This window comes from Enhydra lutris, unplaced genomic scaffold, assembly GCF_002288905.1.
Source record: "Enhydra lutris kenyoni isolate GAN:26980312 unplaced genomic scaffold, ASM228890v2 scaffoldscaffold11, whole genome shotgun sequence".
NCBI lineage: Eukaryota > Metazoa > Chordata > Mammalia > Carnivora > Mustelidae > Enhydra > Enhydra lutris.
Window position 1 is genome coordinate 26,384,817 of NW_019154095.1, and position 14,310 is coordinate 26,399,126.

At 40.7% G+C, this 14,310-nt stretch overlaps 1 protein-coding gene across 1 annotated transcript; it reads right to left on the reverse strand.

Annotated features, from left to right (window-relative positions):
• Window positions 1–2,418: 2,418 nt before the first annotated feature.
• Window positions 2,419–8,646, reverse strand: LOC111144637 (tripartite motif family like 1). Its single transcript, XM_022499033.1, has 6 exons — window positions 8,101–8,646; window positions 7,762–7,857; window positions 6,522–6,752; window positions 5,254–5,276; window positions 4,965–5,062; window positions 2,419–2,969 (listed from the first exon to the last, which is right to left on the reverse strand). The coding sequence occupies exons 1-6, from the start codon at window positions 8,524–8,526 to the stop codon at window positions 2,419–2,421; spliced, it is 1,425 nt and encodes a 474-aa protein (XP_022354741.1). The 5' UTR covers window positions 8,527–8,646.
• Between the last annotated feature and the right edge of the window lie 5,664 nt (window positions 8,647–14,310).

Consider the following 14,310-nt stretch of genomic DNA (forward strand, 5'->3'; position numbering starts at 1 on the left):
TTAGAGTTTATGTTGCGAAGCCTTGGGTGAAAATTTTCTTGCCACTTTTTCATGGTGGCTTATGCAAACTCAGCAGGGTAAAAAATAGTATAGATTCAGGGGCACCTGGGTGGCTCAGTGGGTTAAAGCCTCTGCCTTCAGCTCAGGTCATGATCCCAGTGTCCTGGGATCGAGCCCCGCATCGGGCTCTCTGTTCAGCAGGGAGCTGCTTCCTCCTCTCTCTCTCTGCCTGCCTCTCTGCCTACCAAATAAATAAATAAAATCTTTAAAAAAAAGTAGTATAGACTCAGTGGCAGGCCCATACAGACAATGCTGTCCATGGATGACTTTGCCAGAGGAAAAAAAAAATAGGCTGGTTTCCTTGATAACATCAACCCCTTTAGGACAAAGGGAAAAAAAAAAAAAAAGAGCTATCACCTCAGTTACACCACACAATTCAATATATGTATGTTTAATTTAATTATAATGCACACTAAGTTACAATGTTTGAACTTTCTATTCATTTATTAAAATTTTTTTTTAAAGATTTTATTTATTTATTTGATAGACAGAGGTTACAAGTAGGCAGAGAGAGAGGAAGCGAAGCAGGCTCCCTGCCGAGCAGAGAGCCCGATGCGGGGCTCGATCCCAGGACCCTGGGATCACGACCTAAGCCAAAGGCAGAGGCTTTAACCCACTGAGCCACCCAGGCACCCCTCATTTATTAAAATTTTTAAAAATCAATGTTTGGGGGTTTTTTTGTAATTGAGAAAGATATAGTCCAAATATATTTGGTGTTTGCTGTTCATGATTTGTTTCTTAGCTTTTTGAGGTGATAAATCAAGAGTAAAATTTAATAAAATAAAATTTTTAAAATGGGGGAACAGCTACAAGTTGTTCCAGGAAAGCGTGATTGGCTCCCTCTACAGTTCTCCGATTCCAAATATATGTGATGTCAGGGGGGAAATGCAAACAGTGAATACAGAGAACAAAAGAGGGCATGATTTGGGACCCAAAGTCTAGTTCAGATCTGCTCCCATGCCTGTGAGGGCACAAGATGAACATGCATAAATTTGAAAGAGAAAGCAGATCTAGATTAATGAGAAGAGTGAATACCAATCCTAAAATAAAGCCGGTTAGCTAGCCTCCCCCGCTTACTTACTTCCCTCCCTGCTATTTTTATGCTCATTAACAGATTCAATTATCAATCTTACCCAGCTTAGTCTCTCATCTAAAGACCAAAATCTGTGATAAACATTTTTCTTAACAATCTTGCAGTTGTGTGTGAGTTAAATCCCATCAGTTTTCTGGTCTGAAACTGAAAACATGAACAGTGAATTCTGTGAGTTGGAAGAGGCAGTAAGGGCTCTGTGATGGGTGCCATTCTGCAAGGTAAGCATGAAGAAAAAGTTAAAACAAACAAACTAACAATCCTACAGAGAAACAAACAAACAAACAAACAACCAAAAAAAACCTCTACAGGGACAGAGCCCTAAGAATGGGGCACATAAGGGCAGACCTCCAGCAGAAGGTTATCTGAGAGCAGCCAAAAGAAGATCTGCTCACAAAACTTCACAAACCCTAGTGTGTTGGAATGGAGAGTAGACTTGATATCCCCTTACAGTGATTAAAAGCCTTCTGCTTGTAGCAAGTAGCAAAAGCATAGAAAATAACCTTATAAAAAATTCAGTGAAGTCATTTGGCACCCACAGCCTTGATACATTTATTGAAAAGAGACTTTGCTCTGTGATCTTTGAACATATTCACAGAAGGTTCCAGCCTCTTGTGGGTATGGAGACATGAATAATATGATATCCACGCCTATATTTGCAGCATTCTGAAGACATAAGTCTTCCTGAGTGCAGATATTCTAGGCCTCATGGGATGGGAAGAAAGGCAACTTTTTAGTGGAGGCTGGGTCATGAGTCCCTCTCATCAACCCTGAAAAGAAGACCCTTGCATCTGTTCCCCCCTCCCAACCCAGCCCCAGAGGAGTTAGGATTGCCCCAGCATGCAGAGCTCTACACATAGAACAAAGACACATTCAAATAGCAGAGTTCTTCTTTAGAGTCAAATAAATAAATACACTCATAAACATGACATATATTTATAAAACTGGCCTATGACAGTGGGGTCAGGGATAATGAGGGCAAGTTCTATCTCTACAATTTTAGTGACCAGCATATATATGGGGCAGTCTAAATAATGAATTTGGTTAAAGACACGATATGATCGGCCTTCTATGGTGTTGAAAGTTGGTTGTCCAATTTGGCTGTTGATTGTGGCTCAAGTTAATGGAAACTCTTCGGTGGGGTGGGGGGGTGGGGCTTTCCTTTCAGATCACCTGATGTTAATAGTGCCATTGCATTAATCATCTTAATTAATAATCATCTGTTGGTCTTAGACTTCATCCTTAGTGAAAGCTCCGGGGTATCTTCCTCAGACATAACTGTTCAGTGAGCAGATGGTAAGAGGGCCTGTGTTCATCCCCTCATTTGGGAGGCAAGGGGAGAAGATAGGCCTGAGAGCCTCCTGGAAAGAGGCTGGAGGAAAGCTGTAGATAAGGGACTCATCTGTCACATTGTAGAACGCTATATGTCCAGACTCATAGTCTAAGAAAACACCAACTTTATGCACAGGCTCTCTGACATGTTGACCTTTTAAAGGTGATGAGACCCAAAGACTATAATCATCTCCAATTTTTAAGCCTATAAGTGAGAAGAGGTCCCCCGGTGGCTTTGGTAGATTGCCCTTTCTGCTCACTGAGTCCTTGCAGATGCCTACTTCCCACTCAGTCTTGTTGCCCACTTCCACCTCCCAGTAATGTCTCCCACAGGTGAAGATCTGAGCGCCCAGCACCGTAGCTGACTGGTCAAATCGTTCTGGATTGTCTGGTAAGTGCTGTCGGACTCCTCCGTGCCTCACGCTCTTCAGATCCTCAGACAGGACAAGATAGGCATTGGCTGTGGCTGGATCCAGAGTTATATCCGCTGCAAGAGGAGAAAAGAGTGAATCCTCCCTTCCGTTCTTAAAGACCCTTCTATACATGTGGAATTTAAATTAAATTCTTAGTTTCCAATCCTACTTTTAAAATATGTATAATTGAGGTGAGTGTGATAAAGAGTTTTGTTTTGCTCAGAGCAGAATCTCTGGACCCTTCTCACACTATTTCACAAACACCAAGTGTAAATTCCTCAAAAGACACAGATGCGGGGTGCCTGGGTGGCTCAGCGGGTTAAGCCTCTGCCTTCGGCTCAGGTCATGATCTCAGGGTCCTGGGATCGAGCCCTGCATCCAGCTGTCTGCTCGGTGGGGAGCCTGCTTCCCTTCCTCTCTCTCTCTGCCTGCCTCTCCGCCTACTTGTGATCTCTCTCTCTCTCTCTCTCTCTCTCTCTCTCTCTGTTAAATAAATAAATAAATAAAATCCTTTAAAAAAATGACATAGATGTAAGTCATGGGGATGGTGACATTTAGCGTGTCTGAGAGGGAAGAGAGGAGTCTCTGATATAATGGAGTGGAAGTTGTTCTGTTCAGAGCACAGGTTTAAAACTCAGAGCTATTTATCCACACGGGGCACACTCTGTCATTTGTAGTCACTTGAGCCAAGGTTGGCTGTGGTTCTCCACCTGAGGGGGGAGACAGAGACAGGGGCACTTCTGCTCTGAACGTCTGCTTACCTGCCAAGCGCTTTCTGTACACTATCTCAATCATGCCATTTCCACCCACCCCCATCTTTATAAAAGTGGAAACTGAAGCTCACAGAGGTTAGGAAACTTGACCAAGATTACAAAATCACTGAGTGTTTGCACAGCAGTTTCCAGTCGGTAGGTTTCATTATGTCAGGCTTCAACGCAGCTCCTATGAGTTAGTGAGACCCTCCCCGCCCAAGACCAGTTGGTAAGTACATCGTGAACCAGTGAGAGACTCCCCTCTCCTATCTTCTGAGAGGAGGTCACAGAAGAGGCTTCCAACCATCACTGACCCCCCGAGACAAGACTAAGTGCCCCTACCACACAATTTCATACTCTTACTTATAGATCAAATCCTAATCATCACTCATTATTTGAGATGAACATCTGTCTCCTCAATTCCACTGGAAGTTCTATAAAAGCAAAGGCAAGCCTGTTACTCATCACTGTGAGAAAACTTAGAACTGAAGAGCATGGAGTGGGGCATATAGTACTCACTTATCAAATTTCTATTGATTCCAAAGTCCATCAGACCTTCCCCTGAAGGCCAGATTGTCTTACCTCTGAAGGTAAAAGTTGAAAACTAAGGCTAACCTCTCTTGGTCTTAGCCAGCCTAAATATCTAGAGCATTCTAAAAGAATAGTTTGAGGGACACCTGGGTGGCATAGTCAGCTAAGCGTCTGACTCTTGTTTTAGGCTCAGGTCATGATCTCAAGGGTCTTGAGATCAAGCCCCGAGTTTGGCTCTGCACTGGGCCTGGAGGGGGCTTGAGATTCTTTCTCTCCCTCTGCCCCCCTCCACCTCACTTCTGTCTCTCTGTGTCTCTCTCTCAAATAAATAAACCTTTAAATTTTTTTTTTATATATAAAAGGATTGTTTGAATGTTGCCTCATGAGAACTTTCAAGTTTAAGTAGCTTTTATGCTGACAAGAACAGAGGTAGAAATGCACAAACCCCTGAGGAGGTGTGTGTGTATAGGCAAGGGGAAGAAATGGACAAAACAGAACCATAAAAACAAACAAAGGAAGTGCCAGGACTTCTTAGACAGAAAACAAAGGCAGATGAGACATCAATCAAGTGTGCTTCTGTCTGCTCCAGAACAGAGAGGGTCTGTGGCCCCAGCCCTCCCTGATGTTTCGTGCTGACTCAGGGTGCCTTTGTGAGAGAGCCTGGCACACAGATGGTGAACAGTCTATGTCAGAGGAAACTGCCTTAAAGCTCGATTTTGCATGCCTTAGTACACCCTGAAGTTAACTCCGCAAATCCCTGGAGGTTATCAAATCAGACTGACTTACTGCTGAATTTTTTTAGCATCTCCCTCATTCCAGTGATGCGGCAGAGAGTCAGTTCCGTGGTGGTGGCCTCTGGACACTGAAGCAAGAGTGGCTCAGTCCTGCAAGAGGGCAGAGACCGTCACTCTGTGTCCCCTCCTCGGACCGCGTGACCTGCTCCAACATGAGGGTTACGCTTGTTTTGCCCCAACAGCTGGACACTCTCATCCCCACTCTCACAACCTGATCTCCACAGCAGTGCAGCCCTATAACTTATACCCCTGTGTCCACTGGACACGGAATGCACACCTACCTTTCCAGGGTGCCTTTCACATCCTAAGGGAATAAAAGAAAGAGGGTTAATATCTGTGCACCTCGGTCTCTAACAAAGCCAGAATCCAGAGACAGAATCTAGTCCTTGGTAATCTCACAGAAGCCACTTTCCATGGCTTTAGAAAACACCCTGAGTGGGCGAGCATGTGGTAGGAAAACATCCCCAGCTTCTTCCCAGGGTGGGGGGCAGGGGTCTCCTATGAACAGAGGATCGTTTTCACAATGACTAGACTACTTTGTCCTTTTCTTTCCTTGTACCGTCACTTTGTCAAGAGAACTTGATGCTGATGTAGGAACCCAGGGAGTCTCCTGTTGCCTCAGGGAGTCAACGATGGGCAAAAGCAAGGGGCCCTCTGAGCGCTGAGGCTAAGCATGCATGCAGGTGGAGTGGGTTGCTGGAAAATCACCAGCGAGTCTAGGAAGGAGAACTACAGCTGCAGCTGGGTCCCACAGCTCGTGTTTACAGAGGCCCCGGAGAATAAAGCAGGAGCCCAGGAAGGCGGCCGAGCAAAGATGGTGAAGAATCCGGGCTCCATACCAAATACCTCATTTCGATCACCGATTAGCTATCTGACAGGCAAATTTCCTAACTGCCGTGGGTCTGAATTATTAAAGGAGGGCCGCTATAAACCCACATCGTAGACAACAATCACCTGTAGTGCATATAACAATAATTAACTTCATCAGGTCTTTGTGACGATGGAATTTACTGTGCCAGCAGCACCTAGGAAATGTTCATTAAACTTAAAATAATGGATGTAGCTGAAGTTGCAGACAAGCAAGCAGAGCAGAAATTGGACTCTTCATCAGGCTTGGTTTGGATAGGTATTCCACTGTTTTGTTTTTGTTTTTTTCTCTTTCTCCTCAAGACTTCATTTATACTATAGAATATTAATTCTCGGGGCACCTGGCTGGCTAAGTCGTTAAGTGACTGCCTTCAGTTCAGGTCATGATCCTGGGGGTCCTGGGATCGAGCCCTGCATCCGGCTCCCTGCTCAGCAGGAAGCCTGCTTCTCCCTCTCCCACTCCCCCAGCTTGTGTTCCCTCTCTCACTGTCTCTCCCCTCTCTCTGTCAAATAAATAAATAAATCTTTAAAAAGAATATATTAATTCACAAGGAAAACTGTTTTGGGGCCAGAACTGAGTTTCTCAGGTAAATAAAGAAAAACTTATTTTGCATGGCTTGTAAAATTATGGGTTACTACACACCGTTGTGATTATTCCATTGATTCTTCCCAACATTCTTACCTCAAAAGATTCTATAATGGAGTTCAGACATGTGGACTCTATCTGTTCAATCATTTTGCTCAGGCTTCTTGTTTGTTGGGTCAGCTTGATTTCGTTGTCCCTTAGTTTCTTCATGTTCTCTCTTTCCTCCTTTTCCAGTAACTGGAGCTGCAGCTGCTCCTCCTCCTTCAAAAACTGGTGCATTTTTGCATATTCTGACACAACAACCTGTTTACAGGCCTTTGTCTCTTCCTGCCGTCAACACACACACACACACACACACACACACAGGAATGATACAATAAAGTTAGCAGCAGAAATGCCTATGTAGATTTTCAATCCTTACAAAGTCCTAGAGTTCTGCTGTGACAAGTTTTGAAGACTGACACGCAACATTCATTAAGTATTAAGTAATTAAGTAACACATAAGTATTAAGTAATGGGGTAGATAGCATGATATTTTAGAAGGTATATACATATACAGTAGTAAACAAAACCAAAATTTCTATTCCCAGAAGGCTGTCATTCTAGTGTGGAAAGAAACAAAAATAAACTATGACAGGTGGTGATCCATACCACGGTAAAAAAAATAAATAAATAAAGGACAAAAATACAAAAAAAGCATGTGTTTGCTTATTTACTAAATATCCAATGAAAGTAGACATTGGATCACATCTTAGAAATAGAGATGCACATCACGAACACTCCCATTTAAGAACTCGTTGTATTGGGAGAATAAGATACACACACATATTTTTTAAGTATTTAAACAGGTCTTTGTTAGACACCTCAACTTCAAATCTGTCACTAAGTCAAGCATTTGTTCAGGTGTATTAATCCAACCTATTATTTGGCCTTTATATCCCTTTGTCTTTATTTTTTTTTTTATTTGCATTCTCCTTTTTCCCAAAAGCATTTGAGATATTCCTTTTCTATGGATTTTCATCCTATGTTGTCTATAACTTATAATTTTAAATAATTATAATCAGAGCCATAATAGAGGTAGCCATCAAGTTGTATGGATAGACCAAGAAGGAAAAAATAAATAAATAAGCAGGCCTAGGGATGGGGGAATTGTTTGAACTGAGTCTTGGGATTCCCAGGTGGACAAGCAGAGGCAGACAGCCCAAACTAAGGACACTGCATACTGTAGGACTGTGATTAGAAAATTGTGTCTTTTTCCCCTGGTATTTCACTAAGTATCCCTCCAGTCTCCCTCATAGAATCATCTACAAGACCCAAAAGTAAGACAGATACTGACCTTGCACAGTATTACTCTCTCCTTCTCATGGGTTAATACAACCTGAGTTTCCTTTCTCTTTTTATGCAAAAGATTTAGGATTTCCTGGAGTTTCTCCTGCAATAGAAACAAATTCTCTGTGGCAAGTGAGCAGAGCACCAACTTGTGAGGAAGCCTCGAGGACCAGTGAACACAAGATGAGCGGGATCTAACACAAAGGGTGAGGCAGGATCCACACCAAGTTTGTGGTCTGGTGCCTGGAGACCAGCACCTGTAATCGTCACCAATAGAGAATATTATGGGAATAAATGATGAAACAGGATTTGTATTCTGAGATTTATACTGAGCAACCAATCTTACTTTGTGACGCTCCTCAGCCTCACTCAAGGGATGTGATCTGTTTATTCCATGACACTGAGTTGAGAAAATGTTTACGCCCTGCCCATCCTCAGAGAACACCTTAGTGCCTGCCAGCATTCTCGCATAGATGTCTTGTTCACCCTCACTCTGCAGCACTTGGGATCGGAGCTGCTTGCCGATGCCGGCCAGCCTCCCCAAACGCTCATTGGGCTGGAAGTGTGGGCTCTCCAAGGACCTCCAGCATTCAGGACAGGATAAAGGAGTGTTGTGTTCTTCCCAGCTCCTCAGGAGACACAGTAGACAAAAACTGTGCCCACACTCAGTAGTCACGGGGCTGGTGAAATAGTCCAAGCAGATGAAACAGGTCAGTTCTTCCCTCAGATTCTCCATCAGATCTGCTGTAGACATTTTCTCCAATAAAGACATCAAGGCAAGGGCACGCCTCTATTCCAGCATTAGAAAAGTCCTCCCTGGCGTTCTACTGTTTTAAATAACAGGTGGGTGATCAGTTGTTACGCTGTTGATACAAGAAGCTCTTACTCTCCTCTGTGCCTGATTTTACCAGCTGGCACATACTGTCCCGACACAAAGCCAATTATGACTTAATGTGGAACCCTTGTACACTGGGTTCATAATCAACCCCAAACTTTCAAGGACTATTTCACTGCGCAAGCTATATGCTGGAGACTGAGGGTACTTGCTCTGAACAAAGTTCTGCTTTCGAGAGTGGGCTACCGTGTGTGCATGTGTGTGTATAAATATATAGCACCAGGAAAACATCTAGGTACATTGATTTTAGGCTGGAAGGTTAGGTAATTTGGTAAGCCAGTACAGAGATTTAAGTTACGATGAACTCTAATAATATCTAAATTGGAAATATGGTCCAAATCTTTTAGAAAACTCCACTAATAGAATCTAGTTGAGCAACTGAAGGCAGAAAACTGTAACATATATTCCTCCTCTCATTAGGCCCTTTTTATGTGCTTGACCAAAGCCTAAAATCTTTTTGCTCCTTAATTAGGTACTGTGTACTTTTATATAATTTTATTCAACCTAACAAAATGAGAATGAATCCATTGAAATATTCCCGAACTTTAAATGTACAAAGGATTACCAGAGTTATATTTATTGCTCTGTCCTACAGACCATGATACTCACCTCTCCACCACCATAAGCAGCATGTAAAACATCATTCTTGCTGGGAGTTACTTCAAGAGTCTACAACACTGTGGAGTGGATGGAAAAAAAATTGTACTATAGTGTAAATATAATTTTGTTCACTTATTTTCACTCTTTGAAACTAGGCCTTCTTAAACCCCCTATCAATTCTTACTGAAAAGAAATCCAATGCTCAGATATTTTTAGACCTAGGGGGAAAAATGTATAGTATAGAGACTGTATACAATGACCACTGAGATTATGAGTGCCTTAACCTATACATTTGCATTGCCATATGGATCTGAGGCAGTACTTGTCATGGCCTACCACTGCTCACTGTCTGCCAGAAAGTGCAAAACTCAAAAGCTCTTCCTTGAAGTCTAGCCCATTTCACCCTCCCACTAAGTTCCTCATACCTTATTTCTGTTCTTAGCCTGTCACACTCCAGCACTGACAACCATCCATGGGTCTCCATCACCCATACTTTTTCGTTGATTTCTTTCTGACTTTCATGGTTCCCACTGATTCTTCTTTCCCTCTTATCTCCAATAGGATGTTGGATGTTTTCATACCTTGAACTTTTGTAAAAAGAAGTTTTCTGGACTGAAATGTTTTTTTTTTCCATGTTCCTTTCTTTTAGTCAAAACTCATCTTTCTGAAGTTATCAATCCCAATGTTTTAATCATACGTCCTTTGTGTAGCATTTGTGAATTACTGAGATGAGAATTTACAAAAACAACAACAGCAAAACGCAGCAGAGTTATACTAATTTAGATAGAAAGAGAGGTAGCCCCAGTTTGGGGTCATTAAGCCTCTACTCCTTAGACTCCATCTAGCCTAGTAACTGAGGTACAGCTTCACAATATTGATTGGGAGTTAGTCTTAAGTAAGGGTCTTGCAAAAAACAAACAAACAAACAAACAAAACCAAAAAACCTGTAACAACACTAACCACCTTCACTGGAAAAAAGGATTTATGAACTACCACCTACATTCAGTGTGTTATTCCCACACAAACCTAGAAGGAGACTTTAACACTGGCCAGGATCATTAGAATGAACCTTATAATAGAAATATGAGGCATCACAGATCCTATATTCCAATTTGGAATGAGGAAACTGGGATGTTCTAAGTTCAGGTCACACTGATCTGTTCCATCCCATGTCCCTCTGTTAAGCAAACTCTTTTCATAAACTCCTTAATACAATGAACATATCTTACTCATCAGTAACTAGAAGAATTCTTTGTATATAGCAAGGGCTCAAATTCTTTGTAAATAAGTTGTAAATGAAAAAAAATATAGGAACCATATTCTTAGAGAATCACAGTCTTTTATCTAGCTGGAAACCAAGAATTATATAGTCCAACTACTTTCTATAGATAGTGAAGAAAATTGAGATAAATTGAGTTGGTCCCCTGACTACTTGCTTACTACATGAATCAAGTCAGGACTAGGAAACTGGGCTTCCTACCTCCCAGTCATTCTCTTTTGTCCATGTACTACATTGCATCTCACTTGCTGACTTGGGAATGGTTGAAATCTTCCAGGTCTCTCAATAAAATGAACACTGCTCAAATGTTTCAGAAGGAAACTGGACAGCTGTTGTGATGGTATGATGTTGCGACTGGTATCTTGAATCACTGGCTGCACTCATTACTGGTGATACAGACTTCTTTCCCCTCTCTCACAACACACTGACTGAGCTTAATTCATAGATGAAGAAATTTATACATAACTCGTAGAAAAAGAGTGGGCCATCCATCCCAAAATACATTATACCAATCTTCAGGACACTGCACTGCCAGACATGATTTCTGAGATCAACAACTTAGAGCTTCTTCTCTGACCTATCTCCTGCAGAGAGAGGTGACAGTTGGAATACCTTAAGATGTCCACAGTCACAACTGCCATCCACATGTTATTAAGGCTGGAGCACATGGAAAAGATGAATCTTAATAATATAGTGAGAGCATCTTTATTGGTGAAGGCAGTGGGCTAGATGGGGACTTATTTGAAAAACATATTGCTTGAAAGCCTGGTTTAAAAAATATGTCTGTCCTTTCATATCAGTATGGAAAAGATAGATTATCCAACAACTGGTTTGGGACAAGTGGGGGTAGCCATCTGGAAAAAAAAAAAAATAGACAAAGTTGGATCTCTACCTAACAACTTATACCAATGTGTATTCCAGGTGTGTGTGTGTGTGTGTGTGTGTGTGTGTGTGTGTGTGTATTTTCCCCATTCTTGTCATGAATTTATACTCCTATTATTTCCCTCTGTATTGTATTTTTTTACCTTATTTATATTATTTTATTTTTGAATGTGTTTTTGTTCTAGAGTACCCCACATCTATTTAGCAAGTGAGGAGAATATTTGTTAAATATGTGGTCAATTATTGTGTCCAAAAAATGAAGCACATCATAAGAGGAGATAATTGGTAACATAGAAATTTAAAATAGACTACTTAGAAAAGACTTTTTAAAGCATGCGTCAGAGCTTAGACACCACTAAATAAAAGATTAATAAATTTAAATAGAGGGGCACCTGGGTGGCTCAGTGGGTTAAAGCCTCTGCCTTCGGCTCGGGTCATGATCCCAGGGTCCTGGGATCGAGCCCCACATCGGGCTCTCTGCTCAGCGGGGAGCTTGCTTCCCTTCCTCTCTCTGCTTGCCTCTCTGCCTACCTGTGATCTCTGTCTGTCAAATAAATAAATAAAATCTTTAAAATAAATAAATAAATAAATAAATTTAAATAGAAATTAAACACTTTTATACAGCAAAGTAAATAAAATAACTTTATTTTTTTTTCATTACAATCTGGGAAAGAGAATTTGGAACACATGCATAAAATACCTAATCACAAATTACAAAAAAGGGCTTACATAAATATATACTTAAAAATAATAGTTCTTCTTTAAAAAAATATAGCTTTTCTTACTACTAAATGGCCATTTCAGAAATGACAGATCAGTATATACACACTGACATGATATGATATCCAGTATATGATATTAACAGGAGAATACATTTTTACTCCCACAAATAGTTTAAGCATAAATAATTTAAAAAATATGTTATATATGTATTTTTTTCCTACAAAAATGAGGTCATGCTATAGATATTGAAAATGCATCTGTGTACATGAAGGCATAGAAAGAGTATGGATTCTGGGGTGCCTGGGTGGCTCAGTCAGTTAAGCATATGACTTGATTTCAGCTCAGGTTATGATCTCAGAGTGGCGCGATTGACTGCTTAAGATTCTCTCTCTCTCTCTCTCTTCCCCTCCCCCACTGCTTGCACCTACACACACTCTCCCTCTCAAAAAAAAAAAAAAAAGAAGAAGAAGGAAGGAAGGAAGAAAAGATTTCATGAATATGACACCAAAAGCACAGGCAACAAGAACAATAATAGACAAATGGGACTATGTCAAACTAACAAGCTTCTGCACTACATAGGAAACAACAGAGTGAAAAGGCAACCATTGGAATAGGAGAAAATATTTGCAAACCATGTATCAGAATGGATTAATTTCCAAAATACATAAGGAAGTCCTATAAATCAATAGCCCCCCCCAAAAAAACCCAGTTGCTCAATACAAAATATAGGCTAAAGACCTGAATAGACATTTCCCTAAAAAACATACACAAAAGACCAATAGGTATTTGGAAAGATGCTCGATGTCACTAATCATCAGGGAACCATAAATCAAAACCACAATGAGTTATCACCTCACACTTGTCAGGATGGCCACTATACATTAAAAAGAGAAGAAAGAAAGAAAGAAAGAAAGAAAGAAAGAGGACAAACATTAATAAGGATGTGGAAAAATTGGGACTATTGTACACTGTTGGTGGGAACGCAAAACGATGTGGCTGCCATAGAGAATAAGATGGAGATGTCTCAAAAATTAATAATAGAACTGTCATAGGATCCAGCAATCCTGCTTCTGGGTATTCACCCGAAAGAAAACTGAAGTTCTGGAAGAGGTGTTGGCACTCCAGTGTTCACTGCAGCCTTATTCACAAAAGCTAAGATGTGGGAACAACCTAAATTTCCATTTATATATGAAAGGACCAAGAAAACTGCATATATACACAGGGAATATTATTCAGCCTTTGGAAAGAAGAAAATTCTGTGATAAGTGACAACATTGGATGAACTGTGAGGACAGCAAACTATGTGAAATAAGGCAGTCACGAAAGGACAAATCCTGGAAGTTCCACTGACATGAAGTATGTTATTTTAAAATAGACTCAGGGCGCCCGGCTGGCTTAGTCAGTGGGGCATGCGACTCTTGACCTCAGGGTTCTAAGTTTGAGCACCACATTGGGTGTAGAGATTATTTTTAAAAAATTTTTAAATCTTAAAAAAAATAAAAATAGAAAAACAGACTCAGAATCAGAAAGGAAAATGGTGGTTGCCAGAGGCCAGGAGAAGACAGAAATGGGGAGATGTTAATCAAGGGGCATAAAGTCTCAGTTAGGCAAAGTAAAGAAATTCCAGAGATGTCTTGAACAGCAGTGTGCCTATCATTAACAGTATTATACGTCACACTTGAATTTTTGTAAAGAAGGTAGATCTCATGTTAAGGGTTCTTACCACAATAAAATAACATTTAAAAGGAAAGAAAACATATGGAAAGATATATACTGCTGCAGTGGAATTGGAGAATTGGAAGGCCTCACTTTTACTTCTTTATTTTATAAAATTTTGTATAAAAATATAGTTCCTCTCTCTCTCTCTTTCTAACTTCTTAACGTGTTTTCAACATTTTGGCAGTAAAGAAATTTTGGGGAATAGGGCAGGAGCAAAGAAACATGAGGTGTGACTTGCAGTAAACCAATTAATGAGGTGATTTTCTTCAGGTTGAGGGATAAAAATATCTCAGAGGATTGGTTTCAGCTGTAATATAATAAAATGTTGGTGATGACTTTATGATTTCAACATAGTTTTTATGTAACTACTAGATATTGAACCTCAGCAAGTGATATAAATATGACTAAAAATTATTTCTCTTCTTTGGGAGAAGGAGATATGTGTGCAAAAAAAAAAC